The 20951-nt window shown below is 48.9% G+C and overlaps 1 protein-coding gene across 1 annotated transcript in view; it reads left to right on the forward strand.

Annotated features, from left to right (window-relative positions):
* Nucleotides 1–99: 99 nt before the first annotated feature.
* LOC104515437 (EH domain-containing protein 3) overlaps nucleotides 100–20951 on the forward strand; it is a 29535-nt gene continuing 8683 nt past the window's right edge. Inside the window, exons 1-3 of the mRNA XM_010159400.1 lie at nucleotides 100–326; nucleotides 6987–7163; nucleotides 12558–12655. Of these exons, the coding sequence (XP_010157702.1) occupies nucleotides 100–326; nucleotides 6987–7163; nucleotides 12558–12655 (502 nt within the window). The remainder of the gene's footprint in view (nucleotides 327–6986; nucleotides 7164–12557; nucleotides 12656–20951) is intronic.

A 20951-nucleotide genomic window follows, 5' to 3' on the forward strand; every position in this document is an offset into this window, starting at 1 on the left:
GGTAGCTCACGCCGGCAGACAGCCAGCGGACTCCCCGCCGTCCCCCCGCCTGCCCCAGCCTCGGTGGTCGCTGCGGAGCTGGCTTCAAGCGGCCCCAAGATGTTCAGCTGGCTGGGCACCGACGACCGCCGGAGGAAGGACCCCGAGGGGTTTCAGACGGTCAGCGAGGGGCTGAAAAAGCTCTACAAAACTAAGCTGCTCCCCCTGGAAGAGCACTACAAATTCCACGAGTTCCACTCGCCGGCCTTGGAGGATGCCGACTTCGACAACAAGCCGATGGTGCTCCTCGTGGGGCAGTACTCCACTGGGAAGACCACCTTCATCAGGTAAAACCCACCCGCCTGCCTCTGCCCCGGGTGGGCTCGCACCCTCGACACCCGTAGGGCAGAAGGGGTCCCCGCTACCCGTGTTATGCCCGTGCCTCTCCTCTGTTTCCCCCTCCCTGGTGCCCGTCGACAGTTTTCCACTGAAAAGCCACCTCCACTCAAAACTCTGAGAGATCCTGTGCAAGGGCAGGGTGACGGCGATGTCCCGTGGAACACCGACGTGGCAAAAAGTAGCCCAGGGCAGGGCTGAGGAGTGCAGGCAAGGCATTAGCGTGGAGGCGTGAGTCACGCCGGGCCCTCCTGCCCGTTCAAAGGGCAGAGGCTGTGGGAAGCTTCACGCTCGGGTCAGGATAGCCGCTCTAGCAGCCATTGTGTTCAACTTGGTGTAGCTGTTGGGTGGTGGGGCAACCGATGGCCTGGGGAAACAGTGGGTGGTGAGGTTTGTAATGATCTGTGTGGAAATGTCTCTTAGCTGTGCCCAGAGGCCATGCTCAGAGCCTGGTGTGAGAAGCACGTGTGTGCACAAGAGACCTACCCATCTTCAGGGCTGCAAAATTGAGCCCTGATTTAAGTGCGTCCTGTTCTGCTGAGATGCTGGGAGCGGCAAGTTTGTTCCTAACTCTAAAAACAGGGCAGCTGCCAGCAGCAGGTTTGATGTGGAACTGTCAAAGAGAGGGTTAAACTTTTCTAGCTGGACTTGGTTGCAGGGCTCTGTGTTTGGCTGCATTGCTAGTTCCACTTGCAGCAGCCTTTCTCTTGGGATCATAGCTGAAGCTGCGTTTGTCTGTGTTTCCTATGTGATTCATAAGCTTAGCATTAAATTCCTGCCTTTCTGGTGTGGCTGTGTTGAAATCTGTGGAATTACCCCAGTGTAAATCTGGATGCAAGCCACCAACAGCCAGCCCTTTGTTCTACCAGTATTTCTTGGTGGAGGAGGGAGCTGTGGAGAGTAGAGAGACCTGAATCAAATTTGAGTGTACCTCTTCAGGAGTGACCTTGAGAAATGCAGAGGAGGGGGAGTTGTGTGCTGTAATATTCCTGCTACTCACTGCCCTTGCCAGGAGCCAAGAACAGAATACATTTCTGATACCTTGTCATGTACCTGGCAAACAAAGTTTGAGTGAAAAGGCTTTTCTCATGTGAGCAGGTGAAGTAGATGGTAAAGGGGCATGAAGGACCCTAAGAAGCATTTGACACATGGTTGGAAAGGTATTTGCTTCTCTGAAACTTGGATAACATAGTTGTCTGGTTCCACCCCAGATCTTCGTTCTGTGACTTGGTACCAAATGTATTTGAGAGGCTTTTCCTGTCCTCTGTGGTACTGACAACTCAAAGCAGGACTTTCCCTGAATGCAAGGAGGTTGCTGAATATCCATCCCTGAGGCTTCTGGCAGGGTAACTAGAGTATCTCCTCCTCAGGATTCTCACTGGATTGCCACATCAGTTTTTCCCTGCAGTCTCACCTGTATGCTTGTTGTTAGCAGAGACTTCTTGCCTTTGCTGCTTTCTTCTGTGAAGTCCTTTTCCTGTAAGCCTGAGCACTTTTTGCAAGGTGTTGGGGTGCCTAAAGCATGTTCCAGGGAAAAGGAGAAGGTAGGAGTGTTCACTTCTGTGGGATAGCAGCACCTCCTTTGCTTTCCTGCCAGCTGGATGATCCGAGCCTCTCCGCAACCAGTGCGTTTCATTCATACCTGTGTCCTCATCTCCTGGCCTTCTCTGTGCACAGGGCTGGGGTGAGCCTAGCCAGGGATTATGGTCAAGCAGAAGTGACCGGGAGGCTCTGCTTCACAGGAGTGCAGAATGGACCTGAGAGGGCCTTTTGGGAAGGCAGAGTTTTCATTGTGTAGAATAGTGGATAAGGTGGAAGCTGGGAACTGTTGGAGAACCCAGGGCCTCTATCATAAGAGAATGAGGGTCTGGTATTCTAGTAGGATCCCAACCAAAGGCATGAGGGGTGTGAGTTTACAGGCACTGGTCATCAGAGACCTGAGAAGCACCAGATTAGCATCCAGAGTAATTGTGGGAAGGTGAGCAGGAGCTAACAGGGACAGCAAGGAGGAGTTGGTGGGAGTGGGAGCTAACAGGGATGGACAGCAAGGAGGAGTTGGTGGGAGGGGAGGAAGTGGGAGGGGAAACAACCATTGTGTCTTGGTATTAGAGGGAAGCAAGAAACGGCTTCTGGGCATCTCTTCCATAATCTTGTCAGGATAGGGGATAATTAGTGCTATGCCTATGTGTCCACTCCATTCTTAACTGCATCCTGCTTGTACTGCCATGCAATTTAGGGAGATGACTTAATGCCACTAAACACTCATATGGAATGAATTCAGTTCCAGTTCACCTGAATCCCAGTATACCATTAAAAAAAAAAAAATTAAAGGACCTTAATTGCCTACCTGAGGTGGGTTTGTCTCCCAAAAATCTTTCCTACTTGGGGGCTCTGAAGTGAAACAAGGAGGAAATTCAAGGCTCTGAAGCAGCTAAGCTGCAGCATCTTGCAGTCAGATTGCTCTCTTGTCAGAAGCTAATGGCAGAAGGCAGTCAAGGTCAGCAGGGAGAAGCATTCCTAGAGGCTGAGGTGTGGAGCAGCGAGGTGAGTCGCGTGGATCAAAGCCAGTGAAGCAAGACTAGAACACTGGCTTGTTTACAGTGGAACCACCTTTCCCAGCCAGTAGGGATGTAGAGGACTGAGCCTTCTTTTGCTGTGTGAAAGAACTGCAGCTTTTCCCTTCCCGTTGTATCCTCTCTTCTCGCTCACTCCCATTTCTGTCCTCAGCGTATGTTTGGCTGAGGTCTTCCTGCAGAGCCAGGTCTGAAAGGCTGTGATGGCAACACCTCTACCTGGGAGTATCTGACAGCCGCAGCAGGATGCCGTTGGAGCCTGCCTTTATAACGTTATTGCTTTTTATGTTTCCTGTGAGAGGGTGGGACTGCAGGACAGAACATTACTCTCCTAATTAACTTAGATTCTGTGGTCTTTTCTAAAAATAATCCTGGCTTCTCTCCAGCTATCCTGCTAATAAAATAAACAAGCCTGCCAGAGCCCTACTAACTGTCAACATGGCTTGCTTTTCTGGTGCAGCCACCCCTTCCTCTTACAGCTAATCATTACACGTCCTGGCCCCTGCAGACTGTTTGTCACAGGCTACACGCAGTGTGACCTCCCCGTGTGGCCCTGAACCTTTCATCTCTGCCTGCACCAGGCAGTTGTCACCATTTCCTCCTGCTTTGCCCTTCTTCCCTTTCTGGCTCCGCATCACCTCTGCTGCCATGCACAGCATCCTGCATGGCTCCTGCATGACTCATCATGAGCAAATGGCCCCTTCCCCCACATCCTGCGGCATTCCAAAAAAAAATGCGTGGAGCGCCGGGCCCCTCCTCGCCTGGCTCCTGTGCTGCTCCAGACCCACCTGGGAAAGGCTATCCTAAGCCAGGCTGGCACTCATGCAGCTTTCCTGCCCTTGTCCCTTACCTTCTCCCTCGCCAGGAGCAGGGTCAGGCCTAAAATGGGGCAAACAGCATGATGTTCCCAACCACACACCAACTCCAGACACTTTTCCAAAAAGCAGATTGGCCATATGAAAAAAAAAAAATCACTTCTTGCCTGGCACTTTCTGTGGCCTTCCCCTAGGCCCTTGAAGATGTTCAGCAGCTCGGAGTAAGGTGTGCTGTGCTGGCAGGGGAAATTGCTCAGTCATTCGGTGTTTTTCACAGCTATTGTTTGCTTTTTCTCTCCCAGAAATCCCCTCAAATGTGACAATTGCATGTGTTCTCTAGCTTGCTACTGTTAGCAGAGGCAGCCTGTGTCATTGCCCAGCAGAGGTGCCTTCCCCCCGCTTCAGGCAGTGTCAATAAATCCCCTTGTATTTGTCCTGCGTACAATGAGATTCTTGTGCTGCAGACACCCTGCTACACAATATGCCCAAATCTTCCAGAGATGCCTTACTTAAAATAGATGCTACGATACTAGGCAGTGCAAATCATCTCTCTGATTTCATACCACTTGTTGCACGTTAAGTCAATTAACGTTGGCTTGTAGCTACTTCTGTAAGAGTGCTTTTGTGGATTTTGTTTGTTTGTTTTTACCTCTTTTTCTTGTAACAGAAATAAACCCAGAAATGCTTCAAAGTGCTAGCTGAGTGGAGCTGTGATAAAACTGTTAGAGCAGCCTGGCTGGAGGAGGAGTGTTGTTGTTACACACAGGACTTCTGCTTAGGCTTTCTCAGAAGCTTTGTCTGTATGTGACAAACGAAACCCTGAGGATCGCTTTCTCCAGTTGCTCAAAAGCTATCCTATTCCATGTGCCTCTCAAACCTGTAAGAAACAAGCGGGTTGTTACGGCAGGGCTGTGACCTGGGACTGAGGGGTGTTTCTCAAAACCACTTCACTTGTTGCATTTGCCAATTGTTATTGCTACCTGTTTCTTTTCTCCTGGGTATTTGCAAGGGGAGAAGGCAAAGATTTATTTCTAGGGCTTCAGCGAATGCCCATCTGTATATCACTCAAATACACTGTCAGAGCAAAAGCAGAGTACAGAGCAGGAGCAGAAGAAAGCCGGTAGCAGTGACCAGCACCACAGCAATGTCCATCAGGGCTAAGATACATTAAGCTCAGGCTTCCTGCATGGCAGTTCATTTCCAGAGCCTGGTCAAGTATGACACTCTACAGAGTAGCTCCTCCTTGTTCTCGGCTGCTTCAAGCTAGAGAGAAGTTACCGTAGCTGCCAGGAAGGTGTGTTGTGACCACAACCGGGGAGGTGGCACGCGCCAGCATTACCTACCCGCTGAGTTTGTTATGTGATGACCTGCTTTTCTGGGAAGGTTTGAGGAACCCGTATGCAGGCTTTAGGTAGATAGGATGTATCCACCCTACTGTAGGTCAGAGCTGTTCCCTTCCTGGAATCCTTCCTGGATTACTTCAGTTTTCTGGGAACAGCTAAACAGCTGCCGTTTCATCTCAGAGTTGCTTCTATTAAGAGAATTCCCTTCTGGTGGCATTCTGGTGACCACAGGACTTAAAAAAAATCACTATGGATGAAAGATAAAAGAAAATACATGATGAAATACCAAGAATGGAGGTGGTTGGCTCCTAAGGAAATTACGGATGTAACTGTTGGAGGTATTCTTGCTGCAGCCATTCTCTTCATTAGTGTGTGCTGAGCCAGATACGTAGCAGTGATTTGCGGCATGTCCCAGGTGTACGTTTGCTTGTTTTACCTCTAGATCCAGTTGATTTGTCCTTGTCCATTGGAAACTGAAGATGCATTTGCTGACATAGTGTCAGTAAATAGCCCTGCTGAGCAAGCACAGCTTTTTGTTGTTCCTCAAACACTGGATGGTGATTACCTCTGTTAAAATGATGGTGAAAGCAGGCCCCCCTATAAAGTCTCCACAAGCTTTCATGCCTTCCTCTAGTCCCTTGCACAGGAACATACCCTCTCTGATAAGACTCACCTGAGTGAACCAACGCAGGAAGTTAACCACACTGGTCTCACTCATTAAAAAATCTTCAGCCTTTCTCCCACTTCCTTTTTCTTCATCCCCTGAACTTACTTTTAACATCTATATTTAGCTTTCTACTTCTACTTTCTACCTACTAAAAATTAGGTCAGAGGAACAGAAGAGGAAGTGCCAGCTGTCTGCTGGCAAAGATCAACAGAGTATAAGACTGACTGCCATAACCTGGCAGTCATTGTGTTCCTCATGTAACAACCCAGAGCTTATCACCAGGCTGGGTAGTCCAATGGCATCCCATACTCGGGGTGAACTGGTATGGTACTCCCATAGCATTTCTAGCTCTCTTTTGCAAGCCACGTGGACACAGTGGCCTTAGTTTTCAGCACAGGACCAGCTGGTGAGATGTTTTGGTTCTCACTGCACACCACTGACCCACCCTGACTTCGGCAGGGTAAGTCTGCATGTGCCACCAGGGTCCTATTCAAAATTCTACAGCCCCATGGGTGACTATCCCTGACATTTGCCAAGCTGTATCTTCAGAGAGGCTGCCAGAGGCTTAGGCAATAATAAGGGATGCTGTGCTTACTGTGCTATTTAGCTTGATAACAAACATTGGGATATACTCTGCCGCCCACATGCTTAATGCTCAATATGCTTGAGCAGTTTGTGTTGCAGACCTGTAGCTGCATTGCAGAAGCACACAGAAGGGAGACTGACACTTCAGTCGAGTACAAGTTGGCATTTGAGGGAATGATTTGGGCTGGGGGCTAAGCACATCAGTTGGATGAGTCTGCTGAAATGAGCAGCAGTGAAGTAATGGATATTGGCACCAAAGGCTGGTAAGGTTTCAGGATTAACTCTGTGATTGCAGTGAACCGCTGTTCGTACTTTACTGTGCTAAGTCTGTTCCAAATGTCTTGAGGATTAAATACACAGAACTATCAAACATGATGAGAATCTCTTCCCAGCAGCTGTAATCTTCTCAATTTCTTAATCCACCTGAAATAAGAAAGCTTTAAATGTGGAGATCCTGAGTAGAAAAGCTACCATGACATCGATCAAGCAATTCAGTGACAGTGCTAAAAATAGTCTCGGAAGGATCCATACTCTTGAGCTTCATAATTACACTGCAATCTTCAGTACAACTCATTTAGGACTTAGGCGGCTCATGTCTCATGCCCACACCCTGTTTTTTCACCTACAGGTACCTGCTGGAGCAGGATTTCCCAGGGATGAGGATTGGACCAGAGCCTACGACTGACTCCTTTATAGCAGTTATGCAAGGTGATGTGGAAGGAATCGTTCCTGGAAACGCGTTGGTGGTGGATCCCAAAAAACCGTTCAGGAAACTCAATGCCTTTGGCAACGCCTTTTTGAACAGGTCAGTACTCAAGAACTCAGTTGCTCTGGCAAATAAAGCTGGAACCTAACAAGCAGCATAGCTAGCAATTTAAAGGGGTAAGGCATTACACTGTTCTTCCTTTTTTTTTCCCCCCCATCCACATGGCTGTTGCAAAGCTGTTCTGGTCCTACCAGGCACACATAAGTCGCTCACTGAAGGGCACATGAACAAATTAAACTGGGGCAAACTTTCATTTTACTTGAACAAACAAAACACAAACTACAACACAGCCTGTTAAGGCCATCCAGTAGGAGTTGAGCTAAATCCCTACTAGACTTAGCTCTTCCTTGCCTTTATATACCTAGCTGCTTCCATTCTGCAATCGGTTCAGTTCCCTGAAACCAAATAGTCCAGCCAGATGTAGCCACTGAAGTCAGAAAAGAAGTGAAACTGTCACCATACGCATGTCTCTGCTTTTTTGCATTTTTAAATGTTACTTGAAGTCCCCCTCATAACAAAACCAGGCTCTCTCCATCCTGATGTCTTATGCATACGACCACAGGTGCAAACTGGTGACAGCTCTAATGTCTTCCCTGTGGGGGGAAAAAAATAGGTAGCATGGGGTTTGGACAGTGACTCTGTGGCATGAGGAATGTAATTTTTCCATGCCCTAGATGAGACCAGTCATACTGAGTTTTGGATCTAGGCCTTGCAGGAAGCCAGCAGGACACACCCATATCCTAGTGGAGCACAAACTGTGCTGGAGCAGGCAGATGGGAACAAACTGACTACACCCATCATCAACACTTTCCCTGCTAACATGGTGTGGGAGACATAGCAAACATGGCAGCTGCTTGGCTAAGCAACCGGGAAAGCTGGGCTTTGGCTCCCTTTCCAACTTCTGAGCTTTGAGTGTCTATCCAGAGGGTGCAGCACCTCCTACCAGCACTGACCACAGGAGTGCTGGAGTAGGCTGCGGTGAGACAGGGAAGGGACCTGAAGAGAAGCATGAGCTGACGCTTGAGAGAAGAGGGGCCTAGCTGGAGTTGCTACTATGCAGAGAACCTCACAGTGCCTCAGGATGACTCTGGAAGCAATACCTGATCACTACACAGGCTCATCATTCCAATACATCAACATGGTCCTGCACCAGAGAGACAGAGATGTTTTCAGTATTTTGTAAGGCCAGAACATCTGTACCAGTTGGGTCAGGCGACTGCTCACTCCCTGCACCAGGGGAGGAAGGTGGTTTGAGCTAAGAGTGTAACAGGCCTCCTGCCTTGAGTGTGGAGGTAGTAGGTGAAGAGAACATCATTCAGAACAGCTCTGCTGGTAGCCAAGAACAGCCACAGCTGGCAGACACTTCACTGCAGAAGAGAAGCAACATCAGGAGTAAGGAGGCCAGGCATGGAGGGCAGAAAAGCAACTGCTCCTGAATGGGTATGATTGATGTGCCCCGAATGCAGTTTGCTCTTAATACATCCAGGGATCTCTGTGTCTATTAGCCTAGTTCGCTGCATCATGCTGTGCTCCTGTTACTCTCCTGCTATTCTTCCTTCTCCTGCGAGGAAGGAGTCAAGCATGTGCCTCTGAGGACATCAGGAGGAGAGTGCAGTCCTGCTAGCAACGCAGGGAGTGGCCACAGCAGCTAATTAACACCCTTTCTGCTGACAGGAAAAAAAAGAGGGTCATGATTTCTAAACTGGCAGAGGAGTACATGCTGAGGGGGACTAACTCAGCAATGTGAGAGCATCACAGTGCTGAAAATGCAGATGGTAATACCTACCTAATTAGGAAATTAAACATGCGCAAGAACTGACTCAGAGTGCCAGAAATTTAGCAGATGTAAGTCAGGGTGCACCCACTGGACTAGATCAAGCCACCCACGCTTAGTGCTCTTGTGAACCTGGGTTCTTGGCAGGAGACCATGCAGAGCTGTCTCTGCCTTGCAAGTATCTTGCTGCTGCTGTGTTTATGCTGAGGCACAGATCTCAGCTAGGAGGCTGTAAGGAGGAAATTTGGAGAAGGGAGGTGGTCTCCAGGAGCCACCCCTCTAAGCTAAGAGTGACCATGGGCAAGTGGGCTTTGCCTGTGGGTGGCTAAAGGTAACGATGGGCTGTGGGCAGTGGTGGGAAGGAACGGAGCAACACAAGGCGGTAGTGTTCACATAGACTCTGCTGATCTTGGCTGAGCGGTGGCAGCCCGTGGCATTGTGTCCTGTGGGTGCAGAGCCTGCTGCTCCAGGGGAGCTAAGTGGAGGAGCAGGAGTGAGCATCCAGCCTCAGCTGGTACTCCCTTCCCAGCAGAGGCTGGGATCTGCTGCCTTCCAGGAAACAAGAGTGGTAAGGTCAGGATTTGGCTGGGTGACAGCAGTTAGTTGTGCTGCTCAGAGCCCATCTCCTCCCTCCCTTCATTCCCACAAGATGGAGTGCCTGCCCATACCTTCCTGGCTAAGGGCAGAGCCTGGAGCTACAAGGATAGCAGCTCTGCAGTACCCTGTCTCTTGTCTGCCTCTCCTTGCCCCAGGTGGTTCCTGGGTATTCAGAAAAGGGCTTGTTTTCCACACTAACTGCTGGCAGTCCCCCAGCTCTGGAGGGATCCTAGCAGAGAGATTACAGGTTGCACCTTGTTATCGGGAGGACTTGTTTGGCACCCAGGGCCTGGAGCAAAATCAGGAATCTCAGCCATTACTTTCATATCACATTGGCTTGGTTGCAAGATTCCTCCCACCCCCAGTATATCTTGGGAAGCGAAGGTGGAGTCAGTCCTGCTTTTGTGTTGCCAACAGTGGGGAGGCATCATGGATAAAAGGTTCCTCCTTTACCTCCATGCTCTGAAAGTCAAGTTTGGCACAATATTCTTGCCTTCCTATGGCCCTGGATAAAATTAGGTCATGCTCCCTGAGGTCCTGCAGTTCCGCTGGGACAGCAGTAAGGCAGCAGCCCTGCCAGCAGAGCCAGAATGCACTCACGCTGGCCTGTGACCTTATAGCTGAAGTCTCCTGTGGAGTACTTTCCCTTGACAAACTGGTGGAAAGTCATGGAATCAAAGAAGGGTTTCGGTTGGAAGGGACCTATCATGGAATCAAAGAAGGGTTTTGGTTGGAAGGGACCTCACAGACCATCTAGTTCCAACCCCCCTGCCATGGGCAGGGACACCTTCCACTAGACCAGCTTGCTCAAAGCCTCATCCAGCCTGGCCTTGAACCCTTCCAGGGATGGGGCATCCACAGCTTCTCTGGGTAACCTGTTCCAGTGCCTCACCACCCTCTCCAGGAAGAATTTCTTCCTGATATCTAATCTAAATCCCCCTGCTTTCAATTTAAACCTGTTACCCCTTGTCCTGTCACTACAGGCCCTTGTAAAAAGTCCCCTCCTCAGCTTCCTTGTAGCCCTTTCAGGTACTGGAAGGTGCTATAAGGCCTCCCCGGAGCCTTCTCTTCTGCAGGCTGAACAAGCCCAGCTCTCTCAGCCTGTCCCCATAGCAGAGGGGCTCCAGCCCTCTGAGCATCTTTGTGGCCTCCTCTGGACTCACTCCAACCAGTCTATATCCTTGCCTGCCATTTAATATTAGACCACAAGAAACGCTCAGGGCTGTAATGATGGAGAGCAGACCTGGGCTGGCAGGACAGGGGAATATGTGACCTCCTGAGCCTTTTGTTCCTTCTCTGCTGCTGTGCCTGGCACTCATCAGGAGAATAAAGCCAGCCCTCTGCTTCTACATGAGGTGTTACCCATTTCAGAAATTCTCCCTGTTACCACCTGCCAAGCTGTGGATGTGGGAGAGGCTGTAATATGTGGTCTGAAATAGCTGACAGCTTCAGAGAGGAGACATTCATCTAACCCATGGAGGCTTCACTCTTGTCAGAATCTTCTTGGACAAGTAGAAAAATCGGGGTGAGATGGTAGCATAGCCTGGAGGATTTCACAGCTGCCGGGACTTCAGCAGACCCAGCTGCTCGTCAGAGCGCTGCAGGGCTCTGTCTGCCTTGACTGCATCTAGTGGCCCTTGTGCCAACCCCAGCCTTTGTGTGGTTCTGCTTCCTCTCCCAGTAACACGGTTTTTATGCCTGGATGTGACACCACCCTATTAATATGCATATGTACACACATATATTTATAGCTGCCTGGAATGCCATCACAAAAATTCTATCCATGAAATGCTACCAGGAGCCCCGTAAGTGGGTAGGCTTTTAACTGTCCTTCCCTGTTACTGGCAACTGAAATAGCTGAGCTGCACAACCCACTGAGAACAAGCACAAGTTACTCTTCTTTGCAGTGATTTGCATGGATACAAGAAGGGGGACAGCTAGCGAAAGAGCAGTTACACGAAAATGGAACTGCACAGGGGGAGGAGTGATTTGCAAACAGTATAAGTCAACAGTCTCATGCTGCTGTTAAAAAAAGCAAACATCTTAGACACATAAACAGAACTGTCATGTGTAACAGATAAGGAGCAATCCATCCACTCTGCTCACCACTGGCAAAGTCACAGCTGGAGTACCACGTTAGCCTGGGGCATCATGCCTGAAGAAATATGTGGAGCAGTTTGAGAGGACCCAAAGGAAAGCTGCAAGGGTCTTCAGGGATTTAGAAATGAGCTGGAAAGGCAGCTAGAGAGAACTGAAAGAGATAGGGGCAAAACCAAACCCAAAGTGTTTTCTTGAGAGGAAAGACTGGGGGGAGGGGAGAGGAGGACAGGATGACAGCAGTATGCTTTGTGACAGGAGGGGAAAACCAAATCACTTTCCATATCTCCTGTGTTTGAGGCTGAAAGGCATTGTAGCATGGGAGATTGAGACACTAACAAAAAGAGGCTTTGCTGTGAGGATAATTAAGTAGTGGAGTGGGCTCCCAGCAAGTGTGTGGATGAGTCTGCATTGTTACGCGTTTGAGGAACACTTTAGACAAACATCTGATGGATCCTGCCTTGAGGTAGGAGGACCAACTAAGCAGCCTCTTGAGATCTCACGCTGCCTATGTTTTAGGAGTTCAACGGTGCAAGTGTAGCACGCTTTGTCTGTTTAAGACCGGATTTGAAAGAGAACAAAAATCCTACAACAATGCTGATTTTTTTTTTTTCTTTTATAACAAGTAATGTCAGTTCACTTGAGTTCAGGACTCTTCAGGGGTATGCTGTAAGTGAAGAAAAACAAATACCACTTCTTGCTAAAATCTAAACAGCAAATGAAAACATTTGGATTTCCACAGTTTCATTAATAATTCACAATTTGGGGGCCACATAGAAGAAACCTGTCATAGGTCATGACTGAGACCCATGTTCCAGAAGCAGCAGAACAGTCAGAGAAAGTGATCAGTTCCAGCTTCTTTCTCATTTCTTTAAATCAACAGTAGCTCCAGCTGGAGACTTGTGACATTCAGCACGTCATAAATACCTTTGGCTTTTATGTTAAACACATTTATTTTCACGCAGGTTCGTTTGTGCCCAGCTGCCTAATCCTGTGTTAGAGAGCATCAGCGTAATTGATACACCAGGAATCCTTTCTGGAGAAAAACAGAGAATTAGCAGAGGTAAGTCCCAAGCTCAGTTCTCTTCCAGGTGACAGTAGTGAAAACTGAAGGGACTCTGCGTTTCGCCCCGAGCTGTAAGCAGAAACACTAGTGGGAGCCTCTCGGGTACAGCGTGATTTTACCAGTGTCCCTTTGGACTCGATTTGCAATCTGCTCTAGAGAATTTCAGTGCTTTCAGGGAACATTGCTGACAAGGTCAGCAGTACCTGTGTCACAGGCCAGTATTCCCCCGTGGGACAGATTTCCATCAGAAAGGGTCAGTTAATACCTATCAGCTTTACAGAAATACCTGCTTTTAGTGACTTACTGACGGGCCCTAGGCAAGGCTCCCATGGCAATCAACCTGGTTTCTTTCCAGTTGACCCAGCAGGTTTCTTGCACTGTCCAGGCTTCCTAAATCTAGCACAGGACTAGATTGAGCTTTAGAGCCATTGGCAGCGTGGTTCTTCGTTGCAGTGGGGAATCTGGGAATCCTGGGGACACCAGATGGATCTGATAAATAGCACAGAGTCTCTTAGTGAACTTCTCTGAGCATCTGAGGCTGACCCACGATGTGGACAACATCTTGACACTTTAAACCTAACTTCTGTGGTCAGTTTCTTACTCTGGAAGTTAATGGTGGCTTAGCTCACATTTCTTGCAGGTTCCTTAGAGAAAGCTGGTAGCTATGCATCATTTCATTGGAAGAAAGCCAAGAGTGCAAATCACAGCATTCACATTTGAGAAGATCACTTCTCATTCACAACCCCTATTAACAATGCACAATTAAGTTTCAGCAGCACAGGCTCTACCCACAGTGCTGAGGCCTTTCCTGTATTTCAGTGTTCTGTCCCGTAAGATTTCTGATAACTCATGCCTTTCCCACTTTCATAACGCTCCTTTGAATTGAAATTGTTCTTGGAAACTTCCCTTTTTTTTCTTTAAATTGAGTAGCCACCTTGCACAGAGCCAGGTCTTGTTTGTTTTACTGGGATCTTCCACCTCAGGGACCTTAGCTAAAGAAGTGTCAGTAAAGCTGTGAAGGACAGCTAAGGGTAGTGGAAATCTCTGCGCAGCTAGGGGATTGTAAATTCCCTCCAGGCAGTGTACAAAAGGTAGCAACATGTGCAAGCTTTCCTCAGAAGGTTGAAAAATATGCTGTGCAAGCTTTCCTCCCTTCAGCAGAAAGTGTTTAAAAGTGGAAAAAAACTTATATTACATGATGTAAATGTTTTTCAGTCAAGAAATGCCACTGAATGCAACCAGTTCTCTCGTGGAACTATCGCTGTGAAAAAAACCTTGCTTAGAAAGAAATATTTTTTGTTCTAAAAAATAAATAAAGCTGTATGTGAGGCAAAATGGACCCATTTCAAAGAAGTTTCCATAGCCCCTTTCACAAATCTCACCATTTCAAATCCTGCCATATATTGCAAGATTTTCCTATTTTCCAGCTATTTCCAGTACTAAAAATATCCTCCTGCAAAAATGTACTGGCACTTCTTGCTCCTCCTTTTGCAAAATTTCTCTATCAGCCTCCCAGTGGGAGTTGGGACACGAACCCGTTCCTGCAGCAGCTCTAACAAATGCCAGCCATGCCAGAACATGGTGGTGCACAGCTGTGCGCTGTTGGGAAAGTCACTGGTGTGCTTTGACCCGGAGCCAGTAGTGCCTCTCTGTCGTGGTTTAACCCCAGCTGACAACTGAGCACCACACAGTTGCTCGCTAAAAAACCCATCCCCCCCAGCTGTGGGATGGGGGGAGAATTGGAAGAGTAGAAGTGAAAACACACCCGTGAGTTGACATAAGAACAGTTAAAAAATTGAAATAAAATAGTACTACTACTAATAGTAATATTAATAATAACAATAATGACAAAAGAATGTACAAAGCAAATGATACACAGTGGAATTGCTCACTACCTGCTGACCAATGCGCAGTCAGTTCCCAAGCAGCATCCCCCCCGGCCAGCTTTCCCCCAGTTTATATGCTGAAGATGATGCCATATGTTACGGAATGTGCCCTTGGCCAGTTTGGCTCAGCTTCCCTGGCTGTGCCCCCTCCCAGCTTCTGCATCTCCAGCCTTCTCAGTCGGTGGAGCACGGGGAGCTGAACAGACCTTGATTTAGTGCAGGCACTCCTTAGCAACCATTAAACCATCAGTGTGTTACCAACATCATTCTCCTACTAAGTCCAAAACATGGCACTGTACCAGCTACTAGGAGAAAATTAACTATGCTGACCAAAACCTGGCTCCAGACATCTGGGAACAGCTGAGGGATTGTTCCTCCCAAGCAGGGCAGGCTAAAGGGGAGTCCCAATTCCCTCAGCTTTTGCACACTGTTTGTAGGAGCAGAGGCCTGCCTCAGCATGCGGGGCAAGTTCTTCCTGGACAACTTTTCCGCCCTTAGTGCAATTCGGTGCTCGTGCATTGGCCCTGTGGCTGCACTGTGTGGTCACCCCGCCCTTTTGCCAAAAGGTGGGAACGCTAGATGGAGCACAGCCATCTCCTCCTCATCCTAGCTCTGCCGCATCTCCAACCAGACAAGGGGTTTACCACAACCTGGCTGTCAACTGACCTCATCACAACAGTTAAAAGTACAGGGTAGGTGGGATCTCACTCAGTCACCGTTTATATCCAGGACAGGCTGAAGCTGCTCATGTGGGCCCCATCAGATGACCTTGCAGTAGCTACAGGACAAGATCCTCATCTGGTGAAGATCCACATTGTTTTGCTGAAGCTGGCAGAACTCCAGCCATTTCTGTCTGCAGGGGATCGGCCCAGGGAGCAGAAAGAGTCAAAAGAGTGCTGAGGTGCTTACGTTTAGGATGGGCTGCTGCCAGGCATTGGCTTGAGCTTATCTCAAGGAAGCTGGTGTTCGAAAGGGAGTGCTCACCTCCTGGGTCCCACAGAAGAGGAAAAAGTGGTGAGGCTGGCACCTTTGCCACGGAGCTAAGGAGCCAGCTGCCCTCATCAGCAAGTTGGTTTTGGAGGCAGAAGACAAGACAGTGCTAAAAAGTGCTGACACAACAAAATGCCTCTGGCCTTCTGTACCTTCCCAGCCTGCTCAGATTTCACTTGGGAATGAAGCAAGACCTGAGGGAGTCTTACAGAGGTTTCCCAAGAAAGACTTTGAAGTTTCTTAACCGCTGGGAAAAGGGAAGCCCTTCTTACCCGCCATTGTTTTAAGACCCTCAGACTGGGTTGCCCACGATGGGGAAGGGAGTGGGTAGTAAGGCAGCTTTCTGTCATAAATTTGAGAGGGAAAGTAAAGATGCAAAAGACGTGGCAGGCTTTCCCAGCCTGCCCATCCCATGAGAACCAGCAGCGTTTCTAAAAATAGGAAATTCCTTTCACTGGGAACATCACAAGTCTGTCTCCTTTCCCATTAGATGTCAAGAGCATTAGTTAATGTATACAGTGCCAGCTTAGCAGAATGTCATCGTATCAAAGTTTCGCAATCTGTGACGGCCACCTTTTAGCCCTGAATTTCAAGGCAATAGCTGTTCCTTTTATTGCATCTATGTCTCAAAGAGCAGGGTAGAGGAAACTTGGTTTAAAGGAACGATTCAGGGGCCAAGACCATGTTCTGAAGCTTTTCATTTGTCTGAAATCAACTCTCAGTTAAATTCACACCCTCATTGCTGCTGGGAAGACCAACGTGATGGATAACACAATCCTTTCCTTGTTGGACAGACAGCACGGAGTCACCAGCACCCCGGCATTAGTGCTAGCAGCAGTCAGTCTCGTGTAGCCAGCAGCGGGGCTTTGCAGATGACTACCAAGCTTTCTTCCGAGGAATGCTGTATAATCCTGAGCAGCCAAGCTCTGCGCTGGCTCTCTTCCAGGACAGCACTACATGACCGTAAGAGCCACCGTCCCCCGCAGGGCAGCCCATGGAGTTCCCCAGTTGCAGGCCTGCAGGTTTAGGCCTGTCAAGCAGCTGAGGGTGATGCAGGATGTCATGGCTGAAGGCCACATCCCCTCAGCATGCAGTGAGATCGCTGGCACTCACACAGCTGCTGCTGCTCTCAGCCTCTGTAAAAAGAGTAGCCAGCAGCTCCTGCAGTGGTTTGTGCTGCTGAGCTCCTGTGATGGCTTCACGGTGGGAGCCCATGGTGTCACAGGTGTAGGTTGTGATGTACACATCCCCCAGGATGTACAGGTTTCATTTACAGGCCTGGTGGGAAGTGTTCCCATGATGTCATGGCCTGAAAATCCTGCCCTTCACTGCTTCTGTATTCTCCTTGCCTGGACAACAGCCATGTCTCTTCCTGTCTTTTTTACATATTGGGGCATGGATCTATATCCACGTGTAAATAAGTAGTCATTGCATTGCTCTGTCCCTCGCCCTGTGTCCTTCTCCTTCATTTCTTTGTTTCCAGCTGAGCACGAGGCAACAGCAGGCTGTAGAGGTGCCCATAGGGGGAGGTATTTGTACCAAAGCTGCACAGTGTTGGCTGCTTTGACAATTTGCTAATACTACGGATGCTATCCATTTGCAAAACACTGTGCTGGTGTCCCGTAACGAGCCCAGGCCATCCTGCTGGGAGGGAGGATGAGAAAGGGATGCCTGTACTGAAATAAATGAGGAGAAAGAGGAGGACGACAGGTCAGGGCATGCAGAGCCAGGGCAGGAGTTAGGACTTCCTCAGAATTCATCATGTTGTGCAGTCAGCCGTGCTGACTGAGCCAGCTGGTAACAGCAACATGGGTACCTCATTAGCAGTGCCATCCCTGGGGGGCTGCTCCTTACACGGTCTGCTGCCCGTCAGTCTCGACCTGCATGTGCCCCCAGCTAAGCAGATCCAAGTCTGCCAAGTTCAGTGATGCCCTGGCCAAGATGTGTTTGATCCCCGTTTCAGGGTAGTACTTCCTGAATACATCCTGAACACTTCCTTCATCTTCACCATATACGTGTCGCCTCCTCCCTTTCCTGCCTTAGCAGTGAGCACAAGGTCTTCCTAGCCAGGAGGTACAGACTGGCAGTGTCATTCCCCATCAACTTTCTTTCCAATATATGCTATTCCAGCCTTCCAGTTCCATTCTGCTGGCTGCAGTGCAGCCCAGGCTTCCCATAACCAAGAAAAACCCAGTAAATCCACCAAACACACACTAGCCTTGCCGTGTCACCTGGGAAGGAGGAATTCCCAAACGGCCAGCAGCTTCAGCGCAGGGATGTTTAGTCACTCACCAGCCCGACAGCAAGAAGGAAAATGATTAATAGCAACAGTCGTAGGAAGTGCAGAGCCCTCAGACTGACTATGTCTCAAACAGCCGTGCTTGGAAGGGAAAGGCAAACACCCAGGGAATTGATGTTCTCCCACTTTGTGCAGCAATGTTATTTAGGGTACAATGGCAACAAGAAAATATTTTTTCCAAAGCGTTTTGTCACGTGTGCTAGCAACAGCATGATACACAACTGAAAGCATCCACCCTGACAGCCTCCTAAAGGCAGGCATTTCAAATATTTGCTATAATGCTCCCCACTGGGGATGTTTGCTTATATTTTGTATTTCGCTCTGCCTGGGCGGGTGAAAGTGCGCTGGTTAGTTTTGACTTCCCAGTTCACCTCCGTTGCCGCAGCCCCAGCTTGCCTGATTTTGATGATCCTATGATTTTATCAGTCTCACGAACGCAGGCTGTTCCACTGAAAGGCTCGGTGCCTGCGGTCACACAGCTCTGAGCTTCCTCTGAGAGCGGCATGGAAACGAGCAGAAAACCTGCACGGTTCTCGTCCTTTTATTCATAGAAACACGTGAAGCCACAAGCCTAACTCTTCTGACCTGAAAGCTGGATGCAAACAAAGACTTCAGATTGTATTTGGGTTGTGTGGAGACCAAACCATGATTTTGTTTGGGGAGGGGAGTGGATTTAAATTAGAAATACTGCTATATTTTGCAGTTCCAGAACTGGAAGATTAAAAAATAATGGTAGGGAACTGAGATTAAATAATTGCACAGAAAAGACTGTGCTTATTTAAAAAATAAACCTGTTAACAAATAGCAAGCACTTAATTTGTGTTACCCAAGAAGTCTCATTTTTTAGAACAGCTGTTGAGTGTGTCTGTTTTATTGCAGAAGTATCTATTTCATCAAGAAAAGCTGGTCATGCCCATCAGTATCTCATCGATTTGCATTATTTATGCCCATCATGTATTCTTTCAGCATCCCGAGTAACAGTGGAGTTCCTGTGTTTCCTGGTCACTGGTAGCAGCTGTCAGTTACTGATGGCCGTTTCAGGCCAGGTTTTCAAAACCTGATTTCTCCTCAGATTTAAACTGAGCATACCGGGAGAATTCAGTTTGCGTTTGGACACTACCGTAAAATATAGAATTCCTTGGGATTCCAGCTGTGCATCAGCGCTGACCTCTCTGGAAAACTTGGCCTATATTCAGATGCCTTCTGAGGTCTCAAAATCTGGCTAGGAACTGTTTCCAGGACTGGCCCAAGTGCCAGGAAAGGCTCAGTCCATCTGTCGCAGAGACAGAAACGCGTAGAGGGGGCGAGTTCTGCTGTGTGTACGTAGCAGCTAAACAGGCTGTTGTAAGGAAACTTGGCCGTGGCCAGTGCTCTCCTCACTTTCACTCCACCCCATTTGAATATGCCCCGTGGGGTTCCACGCAGCCTTCACCGACATAAAGCAAGAGCCCTGTCAGGCTCCCAGTCTCTTCCCAACCCCGAAACCTTTGCAGCAGACGACATGCAAGCAGGAGGCCACACGGTCTGCTACGCCAGGTACTGGTTAATGTCAGCCTTAGGAACCTGACACCCACCCGGTCTTTCTGAGCTGAGGACGTCGGCTGATTTGCTGCGCTTTGAGTCCTTTTGCCTTTGCTTTGGAAACCTTTCGGTCTCCAAAACATTTGTCATGTTTCCATTAGTCCTTGGGACCGAGGGAGAGGAAGTGCAGAACACTGGCTGTGAATCAGCAGCTCCAGGACAGGTTGAGCGTAGGCAAAGGCAGCAGTGACCGGCAAGCTGAAGCCTGCTCTAGAAACTGTGACATGTAACATTCAGAGAAATCTTTGCATCCTAAAGGACTTCTGTCTACTTCCCAACACACCCACAGATAGATATTACAGGAATCTCTTTATATCCCTTTGGAAGGCAGCCACTTCCAGAGAGGAGTGTGGCAGCTTTTTACAAAGATGGTTTAGGATGAGCTGGGGTGAGGTGTATCCAATACCCATCCCTCGCTTTTCATCTTCCCTTCTGTCCTCTCCTTGCTGGCACCACCTGCTCCTTGCCTTGAGCCAAACGTGCCCAAATCACTGTTCTTCCACCCAGTCCCAGCTGTTTCATCCCTCATGCTCTTCTCCAACACGTTCCTTTCTCTGCTGCACCAACTCTCCCTGGGTCTCACAACAGCCGCCCACTCTGCTTCCCACTCACTTTGTGTGTCCTCAGAAGCATGTATTGCGTCCCCCTTCCTTCCTCCCCGCATTTTCTTCTTCTGACCATCGTGTTGCCTTCCTTCTCCTTTGCTCACAGCCATCTGTCACACCCAGGTAACACCTGCCCTTCCTGGCGCATTCTCCCCCTCCAGCGTGGGCTGCCAGCTTGTTTTGCCGTGACATAGTAGCCGTCTTCCTTGGACTCTGAAGGGCTTTCAGGCAGGACGTCACTGTGACCAGTTAGACTAAGCCTCCAAACCCTCTTATTCAATTTAAAAATTCAGATCAAGTCATTAGCTCCCTGGAATAGGCATTCTTTCAACCTCCAAGAGCTGCTCCCTCCTTAGGGAGTCAGTGTCCTCTGTGCCAACTATCCCACTGAATGATAGAGTTGTTAGGTTGGAAAAAGACCTTTAAGATCATTCAGTCCCACCATTAACCCAGCACTGCCAAGTCCACCGCTAAACCATGTCCCTAAGTGCCACGTCCACACATCTTGTAGATACCCCCAGGGATGGTAACTCCACCACCTCCCTGGGCAGCCCGTTCCAGTGACTGACAGCCCTTTCCAGGAAGAAATTTTTCCTAATGTCCAATCTAAACCTACCCTGGTGCAACTTGAGGCAGTTTTCTCTCATCACTTGTAACCTGGGAGCAGAGACCAGCCCCCACCTCTCTGCACCCCCCTTTCAGGTGGCTTAGAGAGCAATAAGGCCTCCCCTGAGCCTCCTCTTCTCATCGGCAGAGCCATCTCCTGATGCTGTCCTCAGACACACAGACCCAACCTGTCAGTTGACAAACAGTGACATAGCCATAAAACTGCCCTACAGAGAGGGGTTATCTAGTGAGTTTCCAGCCTCTGGAAAACACCAGCTGTAGAAGGACAAGAAGGGAGCTCCCAGTGACTAAAATTCAGCCGGACA

The sequence above is a fragment of the Eurypyga helias genome, unplaced genomic scaffold (genome assembly GCF_000690775.1).
Source record: "Eurypyga helias isolate BGI_N326 unplaced genomic scaffold, ASM69077v1 scaffold27119, whole genome shotgun sequence".
In the NCBI taxonomy this organism is placed as follows: Eukaryota; Metazoa; Chordata; class Aves; order Eurypygiformes; family Eurypygidae; genus Eurypyga; species Eurypyga helias.